Source organism: Otolemur garnettii, unplaced genomic scaffold (genome assembly GCF_000181295.1).
Source record: "Otolemur garnettii isolate 467f Iridium unplaced genomic scaffold, OtoGar3 scaffold00185, whole genome shotgun sequence".
NCBI lineage: Eukaryota > Metazoa > Chordata > Mammalia > Primates > Galagidae > Otolemur > Otolemur garnettii.
This window is the reverse complement of record NW_003852580.1, coordinates 2,675,306-2,688,368: the sequence shown is the minus strand read 5'-3', so window position 1 is coordinate 2,688,368 and position 13,063 is coordinate 2,675,306. Positions and strand designations below refer to the sequence as shown.

Here is a 13,063-nt window from a genome sequence, read left to right as displayed (position 1 = left end):
CCTGCATCCCAGCAGCACAACAAGCACGTTGACCACAGTGTCTCTGTGGTGGCCACACGCCCTATGGTGGGAGGTGCTGCAGAAGGGGGCTAAGCACAGCAGCTCTGGAGAGAACTCCTTCCCTAGGCCCATCTCTGCCTCATCTGGCTGAGGGCTGCTCCCCAAGGCCCCCGTGGATGCCACACAGGCCCCACCCCCATGCTAATGCTGACCCCCGTGCCACCTCAGCTGCACCCTGAGAGAAGCCCCAGAGCCAATGCTTCCTGGCACAGGCAACAGTGGCTGCAGGACCCCCTCCTGCCCTGCAGCCACCACACACAGGTGGAAAGGGTTGTACTATAGAACCCTTAGAGATAGCAGTGACGGCCCTTCCGGAATTTATGTGGCAGCCAGGTTACCATGGTGATGCCTATTAGCCCTGTTTAACAGAAGATGAATCAGGAGCTAAAAATAGGCATCAGAGTAGATGGACGGAGGGTGGGTAGATGGGCTGGACTCAGGGTCGGGACAGCTTGTTTGTCTCAGATAAGGTAATTTAGGGGAATCTCAATTGGAAACACCAGAATGGCTGGGAGCCTCAGGCTGCTGGGGCTGTCCTGGCTGCAGGGGCACCTGCGTGCGCCCAGTGGCTTGGAGACCTGTCGAGTACCCCCAGCTTGGCTCCTCCTGGGTCCCCCCACCTGAGCAGACATGGCTTCCCAGAACTCTGGCAGCCTAGGGCCAACTCAGCTGCAGCCCTTGCTGGTGTGAGTCTCAGGCCTGGGGCTCCTGGGGCCTGAGTGGAGATTATACAGGGTCCTCACCCCCTCAGCCCTCCCAGCTCCCTATGCACCCTGAGAGGGTCCTTCCTCTCCCAGATGCAGCCCAGGTGGGCCAGGCCTGGGGAGTCCCTGCTGTACATATGGAGGCTGGGGGTGCCTGCCCGCCCCCCAAGTACACGGGGGCCTCTGCATGGACAGGGGTCAATAAAGGCACCAGACTGCTACATGGACCAGGAGACACTTTATTACACCTGAAGCCTCCACTCCAGGCCCCACAGACACACAGGAAGGAAGGCTGAGGAGGGAGCTGGGAGAAGGGGGATGCCCTCCCACACAAAAATTAGATGCACAGAGGGCCCCATCTCCAGGGGCCCCCTCCCCACCAGTCAGGGCCAGGCTCCCAGCTGAGCTTGGATTTCTTCCTCTTTCAGCCCTGGGGGCCTAAGCCAGCAGGACCACGGGAGACTTCAGGAGGGCCTGTTGGGGACTAGAGGCCTCTGGGAAGGCAAAGGGACCCCGAGATGCTAGAGATAGGACTGTGTGGACGCATGACCAGCTGCCCCCTCCAGGATCTTCATGTTGCTGGGCCTGGGCCGCCCTCAGGGGTATGGGCCCCAAGGGCTCGAGGAGGCAGTCCCCGGAGGCTGTAGTACTCCACCACCTGCCTGGGCACCTCAGCCAGCACACACTTGGCCAATGCTGCGGGGGATGCCTGGGGAGGGCCAACAGGGGAAGGACAGTGAGGTGGCACCTGGAACCTTCAGAGCCTCCAGCCCGGTCCTCTACCTGGTCACAGCCCTAGCCTGTCCTTGTCCTGCAGAGCCCGGCCCTTGGCACTGTGGCCACCCTGACCATAGTGGTGGGGCCAGTGTAGGGGACACCACCAGTAGCTGGCCTGTGGCAGGTGAGGTCTTGTGAGGGATACAGACTCATCAGGGTGACACATCATCAGCGACCCCCCATGCTGCTCTCCCAGCAGAGGCAGAGAGCACCCACCTGAGGAGCACATGTCACGTTGGTCTGTGTGATGTGGACTAGGGGCTTTGCTGGGCTTGGTTATTCCTCTCCTGGGCCCCCCACAGACCCTCTCCCCTCTCCCACTCACATTCTTGAGGTCCCGGAAGGGCACAAACTGCACAATGTCACGGAGTGCAGGCTCCCCCCTTGGGGCACGCAGGGCGCCATCATCCCCGTCCAGGATCTGCATGTCAGTGAAGTCGGCATTGCCCACCCCCACGATGATGATGGACATGGGCAGGTGGGAGGCGCGCACGATGGCCTCCCGCGTGTCTGCCATGTCAGTCACGACCCCGTCGGTGAGGATCAGCAGGATGTAGTATTGCTGGGGAGGGGAGAGGGGGGCTCACACCGCCTTCAGGGATGTGGCCCAGGGCCTCCCCTGAGCCCACTCATCTGACAGGTACAGGTACAGCTGGGCATGCGTCTTGAGCATAGCAAATCAGCAACACTGACCGAGGGCCAACCCATTCACGGGCCAACACACACAGCCCCTACCGCGGACCCCAGGCACCTACTGAGGCTTCCCTGGTGTGTTCTTCTGCTGCTGCCATGCGCGCCACCTTGGAGATGATGGGCGCCACATTGGTGGGGCCGTAGAGCTGGACCCTGGGCAGGCAGTTCTGGTAGGCCTCCACCACACCCTGGATTCCTGTGGGGGCAGGGGGTGAGCCCAGCCCTGTGCACCCCACCCCAGGCTCACCTCGAGTCCTACCTTCACATTCATCGTCCTCAGGGTTGAAATTGATGGCAAAGTCATGGGACACCTGGGTAAGAACAAGAATGGCCAGCAAGGTAGGGTCCCATGCTCCCCACTGACTGAGGGAAGTGGGTTTGGAGTTTCTGAGGGCCTCCATAGGGAAAAGACTCCATGGAAGGGAAGCTGAGACATGATGGGAGGCAGAGCCATGAGACAGAGGGGCAAGCAGACATACAGTTCTGAGACATTGCGTTAGCTCCTGGATCCAACCGGACCTGAAGATTCTAAGTTTTTTTTTTTTGAGACGGAGCCTCAAGCTATCCCCCTGGGTAGAGTGCCATGGCATCATGCTCACAGCAACCTCTAACTCCTGGGCTCAAGGGAGTCTCCTGCCTCAGCCTCCCAAGTAGCTGGGACTACAGGCACCTGCCACAACGCCCGGCTATTTTTTGGTTGCAGCCATCATTGTTGTTTGGCGGGCCTGGGCTGGGGATTCGAACCCGCCACCTTAGGTGTATGTGGCTGGCGCCTTAGCCGCTTGAGCCACAGGCCCCGAGCCAAGATTCTAGGTTTCATTAGTTAATAAATCCCCCACACAGCACTTTTTCTGCTAATCCAGTTGAACTGATATCTGCAACCAGAAGATTCCAGACTAACGTTCTTCCCATCTCCTGACAGAATGTGTAGCTTGTCTCTAGTCCCCAACAGCTAACAAGTCCTAGGAGGTCAAAAGTCAGCCTCACCAACCACTAGACCAGGTCTCTGCTGCCCCCCACTCCCACAGCGTCTGGTTCTCAGCAGGAAATGACAGCAACCAGGGGTCCCTGGGGACCCAGGCTATCCTCTGCCTGATGGGCACAAGAAAGGATACAACTCCAGGGGTCCCCTACCTCATATTTGGGAGGAATCCGAGCTCCAAACCCCAAAGCAGAAAATCTCTTGTCACTGGAAGAGAGGTGGCCTGATCACCTGGGAAACCTGATTCCTGGGGTGGGGTGGGGCCCACTGTAGGGGAAATCAGAGCCCAGGAGGTCAGGGCCCTGCTGGCCTAGGCCTGGCATCACTGCCATGCCATGGGGAGACTGAGGCATGGGGTGCAGAGAAAACTGGGCCAGGCACAAAGGAAGTGGGGAGCTGGCTTGAGCTGATCCCTAAGTCTGCCTCTTCCCAATGCTCCGCCTCTGCCCAAACATAGCTGTCTCTGCCCTGCAGACACCTCCTCTGCCCAGGCCAAGCCACCCCCGTGAGCTCCATGGCCCTGGTTGGGGCTGGTCTCCTGCTCATGGTTCTTACCCACTCGACCATATGGGAGGACTCTGGGAAGGAGCTCAGGGCATCCTCTCCCAAGCCCAGAGCCAGGGCTCTGTGTTACTGCCATGAGCTCAGTGTCCAGCCTGCTTGGGTTTTGCACCCGGCTGCTGCCTGACTGATCACCCTTGGGTAAGCTCATGACCTGTGCCCTGATGTGCAGATGGACCCCCATGGTGTCTGCAGTCTGCACTATAAGCCTCAGGCAGGTTCTTCTGATGAATGGACAGTCATGATGCCCACCTGTGGGGCCACTAGACCTGACCTGGGATGGAGGGGGCGCACCTGTCATAATCCTGGCAGATCTCACCCACGGACACCAGTGCCTGCAGGTAGTCATTGGGCTGGTAGGGGTTGATGTAGTGCAGGGAGCAGCTGTTCCGAGGGTCCCCATTAGAGGCCGTGAAGTCGATGGCCACCTGCAGGAGGCCCAAGAGGGATGAGCTGGGCTGGGCAGGACATCTGTATCCCACATTTGACAGGCTGGAGAAACTGGAGCCCAGAGAGGCTGGGACTTGGGGCCTCATGTGTATGGGGAGCTGGGCTGCACCCAGAGACAATGCTCACTGGGATAGTCCCACCCGCTCCACAGGGCAAGGAGAGGTCTCCCCAGGCCCTGCCAATCCCTTAGCTCCCTGGATCCCTAGGGGATGCCCTGACCAGGTCATAGAGCTGAGCCTCGGCCCCTGGCACAATATCACAGTTTTGGGACAGGCTCTGGGGGGACAACATCCACCTCTTCACAGCTGACACCCCCGCTCCGGGCCCCTGCCACTGCTTCCCTGAGCCATTCTAGGGTCTCAAACCAGCACATCTGCAAAGGGACAAAGTGGACAGCTCAGGGGCCCGTGGCTGCCCTGCACTCTGCCCTGGTGCCATGCTGTGTGGTAGCTGCAGCCTGGGGCTTGTCTGTCTCTGGCTTCCAAGTGCTTACTCCCCCTTTTCCTGTTTTTTTCTGCTATTGCTTCTGTAGAAGGCAAGCCCCAAGGACACTGTCTCCAGGATGGTACTGGCTAGCTCCCTGCCCCACCACACCTGCTTTGTTATCTGCATAAAGAGGGACCCTGCAGGAAAAACCTAGCTCGGATGTGGGGATGGAGCTGCCTGGAGGGAGCCTCCATTTCTCTGCATACCTGCAGGGCGCCCCTTCCACTCTGTTCGTGGGACTTACAGTGCAGTGAATCTGGCAGCCGCCCATGATGTAATCCAGGAAGGAGTAGACCCTGTGGACCTTCCAGGCAGCAGCGTGGGCAAGGCTGCCCAGGACGCCCCCAGGAGACAGGCCCTGCTGGGGTCTGAGAGCAATCCCTGCCCCATCCCCTTCTCCTCCCCTCTCCCCATCACTGCCCCCCCCCCGGGATAGGGACAATCTGAGAGGGGCTCACCCTGCCCGGCCACCCCAAAGAGCTCAGGCAGGACCAGCAGAGCCCCTCCCCACCCAGGCAGGGCCTGACCTCACCTTCAGGTCCGCCAGAACCACAACCCCTGAGTTCTTGTAATTGCGTTTCTTCTGCCTGTACTTGGCGTTCACACAGTCCCACTGGGCCTGAGCACAGGATGGGCAGGGGCCCCAGACCAGATTGGCAGCGCCTGGGACCATCCCAGGGTGACCTCTCTCCACAGGTGAGTTCAGGGCACCCCGCAGGGGGGTTCGGGTGTAGCCACCAGGGGACCCACCATCCCATGGGGGATCAGCCGGGGGCATAGGGTGTAGGTCAGAGGAGGGTCCAGGTTATACCCCATGTGTGGCATGGCCCTGTCACCCAGTGCCCAGCCACCTCTGAAGCCTGTGGCCTGTGCCCAGGGACACAGGCCCTGGGGGAGCAGAAAGGAGAGCCCAGGGAAGCCCCCACTTCCCGCTGCTGCAGGCTGGGCAGATCCTGGGGAGAACTCCCTGCACACCCCCTCCAAACCAGATGCACAGACCCCAGCCCAGTGTGTCCCACAGATAGGTCCTATTTTCACAGCCTCAGTGGTGGAGCTGACAGGTGCAGAACAGCCTGGCCTGGGGCCTCCCACACACCTGGTCCTCCTCAAAGGCTCTCTGCATCTCTGCGAAGGTGGTGGAGAACTCTCCAATGAAGTCGTGCTTCCCGCGAGAGTCATAATCCCAGACCAAGCCCTGGGGAGTCCAAGACCCTCAGTCACCTGCCCCAGGGCCCCAGACTCTGAGACCCACCCACCCAGCCTGGACAGCTCCACCACCTGCCACCTTGTGCTACCCTGGCCCCTCCACTCTGAGAGTCTGGAGTGACCAGCCTCACCTTCAGGGGCCGCGTCTCCTCGCAGCTGCACAGAGAGCTTAGCGACACGGTGAAGGGCTCCCACACAGGACTGAGGTCATTCTTCACGACCTGAGGGCCAGGAGGATCTGGGGAGACCTGGGAGGCCCCAGAGCCCTGGAGTCTAGCCCTTGGGGCCGAGTGGGGACAAGGAGATCACCGCCAGACCCCAACCTTTACAGCTTTTGCCACATTCTTGGACCACATGGAATCCCTTCTCTTTAAATAGAATCTTTTTCACTCAAGCTAATTCATTTGAAAAGAAAATGCTCTCTGCTGTAACTGAGATCCCATTTTAACTGCAGGGTAGAAGGTGTCCCTACAAATAACTATAGTAACAACAAACAAGTTTGTGGGATTTCAGCTGTGGACACAGCCCCAAGGCCCCACTCCATTCACCTCCGTCCGGTACACTAGCTGCTCTGACTGGTCATCGTTGACTCGGAACAGCTCGAGGAAGGGGTCAGATTTGCTGAAGAGGTCCTGGGAGGAAGGGCAGGGGGTACTGGCAGGACAGGGCACTCTACACTTGCCCAGGTGCCACTACACCCCACAGAGCCTCCTTGAGAACAAAATGGGGCCAGTGCAACTGTACCCAGTCCCAATCCCTCCATGTTTGAGGCAGTGGCCTTGGGACTCCCAGGTCTGTCTCCCCATCACTGTATGGGGTCCTGAGTGCTCAGGGCAGCTTCCAGGGTCACAAGGCCTCATTCAGGACCCTGATCTACAGCCCAGAGCAGCCAGGCAGAAGCAGCAGTTGGGACCCCACTTGTGTGACACTGTCTCCTCAGCAACTCCCATTAATGCCATCTTGCAGGTGCTGCCACCAGCTGGGGACCCTCAGCCCCAAGGTGGGCAGACATGCTTACCTGCCTGTGGGTGCCCCATACTCCCTCACCTTGTCATCTAACTTCCTGGCCCGGAAGGAGAGTTCCACGTAGCCATTGTTCCCTGAGATGTCCTCAGCTATCACCTGGGAGGAGCCAGGCCAGGGCTTCCAGCTCAGTCAGATGGGGCCTGACCCACCCCCCACCGCCCCACACACCCCCCAGAAGGGTCTGAGAGGAATCCTTCTCAGGCACCCACAGAGCCTCCTGGCCACACCCTCCCCACCACCCGCCTCAGAGCCCCCAGCACAGAGTTGGAGCCCGAGGCAGTGGGCTGGTAGGGGCTACGGCCAAGGCCTCACCGTGATGGTGGACTTGCCGGCATTCCTGCCAAATTTCAGCAACAGTGGACGTGTCATTTTCTTCTGAGCCACAATCTGGAAGTCAGAAATGTCAGGCAAGGGATGGCTCCCATGTCCTGGGACACTAACTCGCCCTCAGCCTGTCCTCTGGGCTGTGTCCCCACCCTCCTCCCTGGGGCCCACACCCTTGGCCCTCCCATTGCTCCCAGGACATCTATCCCCCTCCACTGGGTAGAGATGCTGGACATCACACCCACTCGCCAGGTGAGGAGAAGGAGGCTCAGGCAGGAGGCGGCTTGGCAGCTGTAGTTGCCCTGACTCCTTGCACTACCATGAGGACCCTCGTGGGGAGGGGCAGGGGAGGTATGTCTGACAGTGCTGGCTGCCTGGACCCTCATACCTGGCATGTCCCTGGTGCTGATACAGTCCCTGCGGTCTACTCTCCCAGCCCAGGCTTTCCCCTCCTTGACAGCCCCTCTGTGCACCTCCTGCATCAGCTATGAGCCCTGACTAGGGCGTTGCTGACACGGACGCAGGTGGCTCCCAGAACATGCCAAGTGCTTGGCAGAGCACAGGGCTGGCGGGGGCTGTGTGGACCTTGGGGCTCCACAGTCCTTGTTTGTAAGTGGGAATGGTGCTGACTGCCACTCAGCTCCCGCAAGAGTTAACGCAGGGGCTCCATCCATGCTGAGGACTGTCTCTCCACACTCAGGAGTGTCCTCAGCAGGTGGTATGTGGGGACCACTCTCACTTGCCCAGCATGGCCCAGCCCACACCTGCTACTGGCTGGCGGACACAGTGGCGCCATAGTACAGGGGCTGAATACAAACCAGAGTTTGTATGGAGACGCTGAACATCACGCCCACTCGCCAGGTGAGGAGAAGGAGGCTCAGGCAGGAGGCAGCTTGGGTATGAGGGTCCAGGCAGCCAGCACCATTGGACATACCCCCCCCCCCACGAGGGTCCTCATGGTGAGCGGTGCAAGGGAGTCAGGCTCTCACCACCCACCATCGGGTCTTGCCCGGCTGACAGCTTCTGAGCATATTGGAACATTCCAGGCAGAAAAGAAAACAGATCCCAGGTACGGGGAACAGAAGAGGTAAACTAGGCTGAGGGGCTGAGAAAGTTCTCTTAAAGGTGCAAAGGGTCGGGAGCCTCAAGCCAACCCCCCCACTCAAGATACACCCCTATTCAAGGGTTTCACTTCTGGGTTCCCAAGACAGGGTCTGCCTCACACCTGGGCCTTTCCTGCTGTCCTGTACATCCCAAGGGCAGCTGCTAGTACCCTGTATACAGACATCATGGTGGTGCTTGAAAGAAGGTCTGAGCCTACCCTAGCTTCATCCCACCCACTTTCCCTTTCTGGCAGCAAAGTAGGTCCTTAGTGAAGGATATGGCTCACTCAGGTCTGGTGACAGTCTCCTATGGGGAAAAATGGGACTGCTGGTTTGTGTTAACTCCTACCTTTTTTTTTTTTTTAATTGAGAGTCTCACTTCATCAACCTCAGCAGAGTGCCATGGTATCACAGCTCACAGCAACCTCAAACACTTGGGCTCAAGCGATTCTCTTGCCTCAGTTTCCCAAGTAGCTGGGACTACAGGTCCCCTTCACAATGCTTGCCTATTATTTTTTAGAGATGAGGTCTCACTCTGGTCTCAAACCTGTGAGCTTAGGCAATCCCACCTCCAAGAGTGCTAGGATTACAGGTGTGAGCCACCTCCCCTGGCCTAACATTTAATAAGCTCTTTCTACCTGGACCGAGTACTCAGTTTACTTGAATCAGATGAGGAACCAGCGGTCTGGGCAGAGGTCATACCACCAGGATTTGAAGCCAGAACCCTCTCCTTAGGTCACCAAGTTAGGTGCCCCTGCTAAGCCCACCTGGATGGCTGCAGAGAGGAGCCCTGACACACATACAGGCATGTGTTTATATATACACACACATGGGGATCCATGCATGTGTCCATGCAGGTATGCATACATCGGTGTCCTGCCTGAACATGTGTGTGTACATAGGTGGTGTTCATATATGCGTGTCTATGTGTGTGCCGCCTCTTCCATCTGCATGGTGGGCACTTGTGCCTGGGCCTGGGTGCAGCCCTGCTCTGCCGCTCTCAGAAGGGGCTGTGCTCTCCCTAAATCTCAGTTTCCTTATCTGAAAAATGGGGATGACAGAAAGATCCCCAGGAACCAGCTCCAGCCTGCGCAGCAATGGGGGATGAGTCAGACAGACATTATGTTAAGTAAAAGAATCTCGCACCAATGAGGACATGCTGTGTGATTCATGTACATGAAATTCTAGAACAGACAGAACGAGGGGGACTGGCTGGAGAGGGGTGATGGAAACATTCTGTGACAGGGTGATGGTGAGCTATATACCACAGTCTAAGCTTGTCAGTCTCAGGCCTGAAGATTCAAGCACTTTACTGTATGTAAATTGTATCTCAATAAAAAAGAAGGGACTCCACAGCAAGTGGTGAGAATTAAATGTGCAGCACAGAGCCTGTAACAGACTGGTGGCTGGAAAAAGCTATTGTTCTACTGACAGTGGGGGACTACTGGGGACATCTAGCCAGAGGACAGCAGGTGGTGCCCCTGGAGGGGCCACTCCCTCCTGTCAAGGAAGTAAAAAAAGCAAATTGTAGAACAGAGAATGTAATTTGTGTTTTTCTTAAAAAGAGGAAAAAGAGAGATGTGAGAACATCTCTCTCTGGAAGGTGCCCAGAGACCTGGCAGCAGGGCTGCACAGGGGCAGGAAGGAGGCACTTTTGGCATGCCTGCTATACTTTCTGAGTTTGAATGTATTACCCAGTTCAAAATTATATCTTATAAAAGCTAATAAGGAAATTTTCTTTTTTTTTTTTTGAGACGGAGCCTCAAGCTATCCCCAGGGTAGAGTGCCATGCATGGCCATCACGCTCACAGCAACCTCCAACTCCTGGGCTCAAGCGAGTCTCCTGTCTCAGCCTCCCAAGTAGCTGGGACTACAGGAGCCTGCCACAACGCCTGGCCATTTTTTGGTTGCAGCCATCATTGTTGTTTGGCAGGCCCGGGCTGGGGATTCGAACCTGCCACCTTAGGTGTACGTGGCAGGCGCCTTAGCCACTTGAGCCACAGGCGCCGAGCCAGGAAATTTTCAAGAAAAGGGCCCTGTGGTGCCTGGCATGGTTGGGGAGTTTGACTGTCACTACCATGGGCTCCATGGGCTCCCTCCCGAGGGTGGGCACCCACCTGCCCCAGGGTGCACTCTATGCCTCCCAGGAAGTCGTCATCCTGACAGCTGAGGCCACTGGGCCCATGGGTGTCGTACACCTCAAAGCGAAGCTTCTGCGCCTCCTCGAAATAGTAGTCAAGTGTGAAGACTTTGGAAAACATGGGGTGCAGGCTGCTCCTGACCACCTCGGTTCTGCCCACCTGCAAGCAACACCCATGAGCTGACCACACTGCACCTCTGAAGGAAAGCCCAGGGCTCCATTCCAGTCTCCCCTCCCACTCATTTCCAGGCTGCACTGTGGGAAGCACCTCCCACAGCATAGCCTGTTCTGTGTCCACACCTGGGGGCACTCCCACAGCCCCTAATACCCTCTCTGCCAGCCCAGGGCTCCAGCTTCTCTGCATCTTCTCAGCTCACACCCATCACCAACTGCTTGGCCCCACATCACAGATGGGGAAACTGAGGTTCAGAGAGGAGAGGGTCCTGCCCAAGGACACCCAAGTCACAGATGGGGTCAGAGTTCAGCCCTGGGCTGGGCAGGAAGGGGACCCTTGAGTTCACCAGCCTCTCCAAGCTGTGTGCCCCCCTGCAGTGGCCCCCTCAAAGGACAAGTAAGGTCCACAGACTTCTGTGCCACCACACAGACCTCTGCACAGGTCACCACCAAAGCCCTGACAAGGATTTATAGCTGGGGCCCTGCCTGGAGGAACTGGAATGGTGGGCCCCCCAGACCTCACCCCAGCCCCACAGTTGGGGCAGGACCTTCACCCTGAAAGTCGGTGCCTTGAAGGGTTTCTCAGCTTCATGAAGCTGATGGCCCAGAGATGACAGGAGATACCACCAGGTCAGAGCAGTGGACTCAAAGAGCTGATCCCCGGAGGTGGGTGGGGAGACCCCTGGGTAGGCCCCCTCCACTGCCCCGCTATCACTTGGCCTCCCTGACCTCAATGCCACCGAGGGACTGCAAGAGCGTGGGAGCTCCAGGTTCTCTCGGGTGAGCTCCAGGTTCGAGTCTCAGCTCCTCCAACCCTCAGATGGCTTTAGCCCTCCCCCCCATTTCACGCTCCTGCTTCGTGGCCGTTACTAGTCCTTTCCAGGTGAAGCTGCGCGTTTCAGGAGAGACGAAAATGGAGAAAGCATTCTGTACCGCTCAGAGCCGGCAGACAGGCGCCGAGGGTGGCGGGGTGGGGGTGGGTGTCCAGGGCGAACTAGAGTTACAGAGACACCGCCCCCCCCACTCCCCGCCTCTGCCGCAGTCACCTGGGGTCGCTCAGGATCAGCGCCTGAGTCTGGAGGAACCCAAGAGACGCCGGCCGGGCAAGTTTCAGCCTCCAGAGTGCCCCGCCGGCCGCTCCTCCGCCTCGTGGGCGAGGACCCAACTGAAGCCAGGCGCTCTGTGGTCCGCGCAGGCTGGTGCAGAGGCACCCCGTGACCCCAGTCCGGCTCCGGCCCCTCCATTCGGCTGCACACCTGAGCCCCCATCCTCTTCTGCACCCCTTCATCAGGCTCCCGCCGGTATCTCCAGCCTAGGCGCTTAGTGTGCCCCAAGGGCCCCCCACCTGGAGCCATGGGCCGCACACCCGTCGGGAACACGCACTCTCTACCTGGACCCCTTCTAGTCTAGCCACTGATCTCCTCCCCACAGCTCCTGGATACCCGTCTCTCCATCTGGTAACCCCACCCTGGCCCTGCGCTCAGCCCCATATCCCAACGCCCCTTCCTGGTGTCCACTGGCCTCTTTGCGCCCACTTCGGTCGCAGCCTCTGCAGCTCCCGGGCCCCGCTCAGCACCCACACCAGCCTCCGGGCCGCCCCTGGCCCTACCTGCACCCACTGGCCCTGCGACTGCTGCAGCAGCACCACGCTGGGGTCGGACTTGGTGAGCGGGTCACGGTCCAGCAGGTGCCGGCAGCTGAGCCGCAGCTCCACCTTCGAGGCGCAGGGCGCGGGCACCATCCCTGGGGCCGCCGCCGCCCCGCGCTCGGAGCCCACGCTCATGCTCCCTGCGCTGGCGCTCGAGGACCCGGCTGGGCGCTCGGAGGGGCTGCTGCCCGCAAGTCAGCGCCGCAGCAGCGCCGGGGAAATGGTGGCCGGGCCAGGCGTGGCCGCGCTTCCCGCACGCCTGCCTGCCGGGCGCCGGCACACGTGGCTCGGGCGGCAGCCACCACGCGGGGACTGTAGGGGGTGGGGCGCGGCTGGGGATGGGGGTGCAGGAGAAGGGACAGCAAGGGGCTTGGCCAGGGGAGCAGTGGCAGAGGAGGGGGCGCTTCAGCCGACCCCTTTGCCTGGAAAGTCCCACCGAGGACCGAGCCCAGTTCACATTCCCAGGGGAGCCCCGGGATGACAGACTGGGGGTCAGGTGTCGGGGAGCCCCTCCCTGACTGAGTCTGCCCGCAGCCCTAGCGCCAACTTCCACCCAGGAGGCCCCTAGGGTTGGTGAGGGGGCCACCAACCCTAACTTCCCTGCTCTGTAGACTTTGAGACCCGCCATATCAGTCAACAAGCACTTTCTGTTATTCTGGAAACAGATCTGCGAAGGCACTGACTTCAGGGTGACAATGTGTCCACACAGCAAAAGCCACTTGTACCCCC

At 59.1% G+C, this 13,063-nt stretch overlaps 1 protein-coding gene across 1 annotated transcript; it reads right to left on the bottom strand.

Annotated features, from left to right (window-relative positions):
- Positions 1 to 1,335: 1,335 nt before the first annotated feature.
- Positions 1,336 to 12,608, bottom strand: CPNE7 (copine 7). The gene is made up of 15 exons (XM_003800833.1): positions 12,296 to 12,608; positions 10,490 to 10,672; positions 7,258 to 7,332; positions 6,967 to 7,041; positions 6,468 to 6,551; positions 6,051 to 6,140; positions 5,810 to 5,908; positions 5,246 to 5,332; positions 4,958 to 5,017; positions 4,072 to 4,205; positions 3,369 to 3,423; positions 2,494 to 2,545; positions 2,297 to 2,430; positions 1,867 to 2,103; positions 1,336 to 1,473 (listed from the first exon to the last, which is right to left on the bottom strand). The coding sequence occupies exons 1-15, from the start codon at positions 12,467 to 12,469 to the stop codon at positions 1,336 to 1,338; spliced, it is 1,677 nt and encodes a 558-aa protein (XP_003800881.1). The 5' UTR covers positions 12,470 to 12,608.
- Positions 12,609 to 13,063: the final 455 nt, after the last annotated feature.